Source organism: Rhododendron vialii, chromosome 12a (genome assembly GCF_030253575.1).
Source record: "Rhododendron vialii isolate Sample 1 chromosome 12a, ASM3025357v1".
NCBI lineage: Eukaryota > Viridiplantae > Streptophyta > Magnoliopsida > Ericales > Ericaceae > Rhododendron > Rhododendron vialii.
The window spans coordinates 27,862,821-27,867,472 of NC_080568.1; the positions used below are offsets into that span (position 1 = coordinate 27,862,821).

At 39.0% G+C, this 4,652-nt stretch overlaps 1 protein-coding gene across 1 annotated transcript; it reads left to right on the plus strand.

The window, feature by feature from the left end:
• The first annotated feature begins 1,471 nt into the window (after positions 1-1,471).
• Positions 1,472-4,438, plus strand: LOC131311690 (expansin-A15-like). Its single transcript, XM_058339232.1, has 3 exons — positions 1,472-1,744; positions 2,434-2,746; positions 3,465-4,438. The coding sequence occupies exons 1-3, from the start codon at positions 1,618-1,620 to the stop codon at positions 3,769-3,771; spliced, it is 747 nt and encodes a 248-aa protein (XP_058195215.1). The 5' UTR covers positions 1,472-1,617; the 3' UTR covers positions 3,772-4,438.
• The last annotated feature ends 214 nt before the right edge of the window (positions 4,439-4,652 follow it).

Below are 4,652 nucleotides of genomic sequence, written 5' to 3' on the forward strand. Positions count from 1 at the left end.
CCAGAGCCGATCCTGACTTTTCAGAGACTTAAAACAAAAATTAAAAATGAGGCCCTTTGGTTGGACGATTATAAGGGGTAAAAAAGTTTGAGAAGCTCCTGAAATTTAATTTTTTTTGAAGGTCTAAAGCGGTTGCAGCACAAGTCTTTAACTCAGGGCCGGCTGTGCTCTTACCTCTCACTTAACTATATTGCAACTTAAATAAAACTCGGACCTTAAAGTTAAGCAAGGGAAATAGAAAGTATTAGAAACACAACCCTTTTTTTTTTTTTTTTGAATGGAGAAACCCAACTTGAATTTACAGGGAAAACTCTTTTCCTTTCCACATAGCTATTATACAAACACAACTTTCGTAAATCATTTTTCAGAGGTGGCTCTTCTCGCCTTCGCCCAACTTTTTTGTCTAAATTTTTTTTCGTTATTTTTATTTTTCGCTATTTTTTGTTAAGCTTTTCGTCTAATTTTTGGGATTACTCATTCGTCTTGAAGCGAGAAATTAAAAAAAGTATAAGAACGTGGATTGATGTTGAAAAAAGTTCGTAAAAGACAACACTTTACACAAAAAAAGACAATTGTTAAAAAAGACAACAGTTTATAAGAATGCAAGCCATTATATAAAATATTGAGGAAAAAAAATTTAAAAAAATCAATGTTCTTCAAATTTGAATTTTCCCCAAAAAGGCTTAACGGCCACCTTGAAACCCACGTGGTTTGGAGCCAAAAACAGAAAAGTGGCTACGTTAAAAAGAACCGGGTGGTTGCAGCTGGCCGTTCCAGGCCCCCACAGACTCGAAAGCAGCGTCCGTTAGTCGTTGTGACGTTCGCCAAAGCAAGAAAAATTATTAGAAGCCCCCGGAGCATGGTCACATCGCTTCTCTTAAATCCTTGGAGTCTAGGGCTCCAAACAAACGAACAAAGTTGCTTGTGAGCAGTTCGTGGCTCAGTTCGGCTCGAATCGTTTAGTAATCGAGTTTGAGCTCAAGTTGTAATCTCGTTTTCTAATTGAGCCGAGCTCAATACTCAAAAGCTCGGCTAGTTACATAGGCTGGTTAAATAATTGGCCCGACTCATTTGCCGAGTTGAGCTCAGGCTGTTAAGCTTGTTTGGTTAATGGGCCAAGCTCGAACACTATAAAACTCGGCTCGTTTGCATCCATCACTAAATATTTCGTTCCCATTTGTCGGGTCTTGTTCTGTCCTAACTGGATAAAAATTGGATTATATTTTTTACTTGATAGTACTTTTCCATTATAATACGAATATTGTTTGATAAAAATTATTTAATTCCATTTAACAAAGTTTTTAAATTTACATAAAACATTGACAAAGTATAAACAATTGAAATTAACACAAACTCTAAGAACTCTAAAAAATGACTAACAAATTGGGACAAAAATTAGCTGGTACAGACTCTAGTGAGATTAAAGTCTCGGAACGACCACAGAATAATTTTACTCCTAAAGCAGACATCTTCCTCTCTTTCCCATTCCCCCAAGCATCTATTTATTCTCACCTCACCCCCTCCCAATTTCCTCACAACTCCCTCCCATTCATTCTCTCTCTCTCTCTCACACACACACACACACATTCTACCTGCTTTCCAAGTTTTGGAAGTAAAATGACTCTTCTTGGCCTTTCCATAGTGGGATTTCTCTCTCTATTTTCATGTGTTCGTGGGTATGATGAGGGATGGGTTGATGCTCATGCCACTTTCTATGGAGGCGGTGATGCTTCTGGCACAATGGGTATGTTAATTTCAACACAAATATCCACTTTAATTTCTCTTTGTGTCACCCAGTTTTGCATTGTGAGAACTGCAAATTAAATACACAATTTCAACCCAAATAGTTGCAGTTTTTAGAATCTGTTCTTTTTTTTTTTGTGTTTAGTTTTCCCAAAAATAAAAATAAAAAAATTCCATCGAAAACTTCTTTGATTCAGATTTTCAAGAGTTGTTTCCAAAGAATATTTAAAGAAAAACCCATTTTTTGAAACGTTAACTACCTTGTTTTATCAAAACCCACTGTTTTATAGGCTCACTTTTGCCGGTCCAGCTAAGATAACCGTAACCAGTAGTACTAGTTTCTCCGAAGCCCTAGCTAGGGCTAGTTTGGTTGATTGGTGCCTTTGCGCTCCACACAATTGACTAGAATTTGATTCTCATGTTGAGGTTCTTGTGACGTTTTTAATTTTCTTGCGACTTATTTAATCTTGGCGTAGATGGCCTGCTTATGACCGGATAGGAAAGGAAATTAGTTGAAGTGTGCGTAAGCTGGCATGAACATCTTTGACCGGCGAACCAAAAAAAAAGTAGTTGCTGCATTAATGTTACATACCCAAATTGCCCTTTATAACTAATTCGCAAGTCCCCATAACCAACCTTTTTGTTTCTTTCCTAGTTCTTGATTTTGGAACCTTGTGTGTGGTTTTGCAGGTGGGGCATGTGGGTATGGGAACCTGTACAGCCAAGGGTATGGGACAAACACAGCAGCCTTGAGCACAGCACTGTTCAACAGTGGCCTGAGCTGTGGGGCTTGTTTTGAAATCAAGTGTGTTAATGACCAAAAGTGGTGCATCCCTGGCTCTATTGTGGTCACAGCCACCAACTTCTGCCCACCCAACAATGCCCTCCCAAACAACGCAGGAGGGTGGTGCAACCCTCCTCAGCACCACTTTGACCTCTCCCAACCTATTTTCCAACAGATTGCTCAGTACAGGGCTGGGATTGTCCCTGTTTCTTACAGAAGGTTTGTATAATGCACTTTATAAATAATAATACTAATTCCGAGCAATGCTACACGTACAGATTTATGTCCGAAGATCTGAACACATGAGCTTGTTTGTTTTGGTATTTGAATTTTGAGTGGAGAGAGATAGAGAGAGAGAAATAAGAGTAATAATTGAGAGAAAATTTATTGAAGACCGTGCGTTGAGAGAGAATCAAAAAACCAAAAACTCAAAACGAACAAGCTCGTAGGTTTTTGGAACAATTAGACGACGGTTTCAACACATTTGTGTCTAGATCTATGCCCTCAAATTTGAGTATACGTAGTTTCCTTTAATTTCTGCAGTTAAAAGCATTTATGAACATGCACCGCAATCTATATGTTACTTTTTTCTTTGGTAAATAGGTCACAGCATCTTGTATGTACAGAAGTTGTGTCTTTTTGAGATTACCCTTATTGTAGGGTAACATAAAACCTAACTTAAACCCTTGTAGGATGTACCCATTATAGGTCTGAGAAATGGTTGGGGGTAAGGTTAAGGTTAAAATGGTATTTTTCTTGTAAATTCCGGCCCACCAAATTCTGTTGTGTGTTTATGGATGCATACATATTTTGCACATACATACATGGCTTGCAGCTGAAATGTAAGTAGCATTTTGTGAAAATATTGGCAAGGAACTTTAAAATCGTCATATTTGTGTCGCTCGTAAAATTTTGTGGTAAATTTGCTCAATCGCAGGGTATCCTGTTCTAAAAAAGGAGGCATCAGATTCACAATCAACGGCCACTCGTACTTCAACTTGGTCCTAATCACAAACGTCGGAGGTGCAGGAGACGTCCATTCCGTTTCGATCAAAGGGTCGAAGACTGATTGGCAGCCCATGTCCAGGAATTGGGGTCAAAACTGGCAGAGCAACACTTACCTCAATGGGCAAAGCCTCTCTTTCAAGGTCACAGCAAGTGATGGCCAAACCGTGGTCAATTACGATGTCGCCCCTGCTGGCTGGTCCTTTGGCCAAACCTTTAGCGGTGGGCAGTTCCCCTGAATTCGGGAACCCACCTCTAAACCTAGTAGTTCCTCCATATTAAATTGGAACTACCTAGTAGTAATAGTCTCGTTTTTTCCATTTTTCTTTTTTTAACTGATAGTCAAAGAAATAAGCAAGAATACTGCAGCTTGCAGTAATGAGACTCGAATCGGATCGGTCTCAATTGTACTAGTTTTTATGGTACCTTTCATTTTCAGAGTTGGGTTTCGGCAGAAAATGGGAGGGAAAAAAAAAGGAGGTATATTTCTAGGTGGTCCTTAGGGTAAAAGAGTCATTTTCAAAGGTTGGTTTGGGTCAAAAAATGAAAAGAAAAGGGTTTTATTTTATTTTATTTTAAGATGGCTCTTAAGGTAAAAGAGTCATTTTAGGAGTTGGGTTTGGGTTGAAAATGATATAAAAAGGGCCTTAATTTAGGGTGGGGTCCTTGTTTTTTTGGGTCATTTTATACTACCCCAGTTTGAGGTGACTATGGAGGTTTTGGTTTCTGTCTCTGAACTTTTTGGGGAAGGCAGAAATCAGGCAGTGGTGGATTCATCAAGTACCCGCCCCTTCATAAGTTGCTTTGTGCGCGCGTCATCTGTCTTTCTATTTGTATTTGAATTGTTGTTCATTTTCCCTTATTGAAATGAAGTCAATTGTAATCAGCAGTTTGCTTGCTGAAGTACTCTCTGTTTTACCGTTTTGTTATACTCCTATAGGTTCTGTTTTCTCTCTACGTCGCTAACATCGATCGATCCGATCTTAATTGCATCACCGTGCGTCAACCTATGACTCTACCTACCCTGATTTCCTTCCAACAACAATTTAGAATCTGTAGTGCGGGAGAGGACCGCAAAACCAATAGAAGATTTGCAATCTCGCACAGTCAACCTCTTTGT

Excerpts from the sequence above, each read along its gene's own strand:
- LOC131311690 (XM_058339232.1), top strand. The coding sequence starts at position 1,618 with ATGACTCTTCTTGGCCTTTCCATAGTGGGATTTCTCTCTCTATTTTCA. Across the intron at positions 1,745-2,433 it reads TGATGCTTCTGGCACAATGG|GTGGGGCATGTGGGTATGGG; the intron begins GTATGTTAATTT and ends GTGGTTTTGCAG. Across the intron at positions 2,747-3,464 it reads GTCCCTGTTTCTTACAGAAG|GGTATCCTGTTCTAAAAAAG; the intron begins GTTTGTATAATG and ends GCTCAATCGCAG.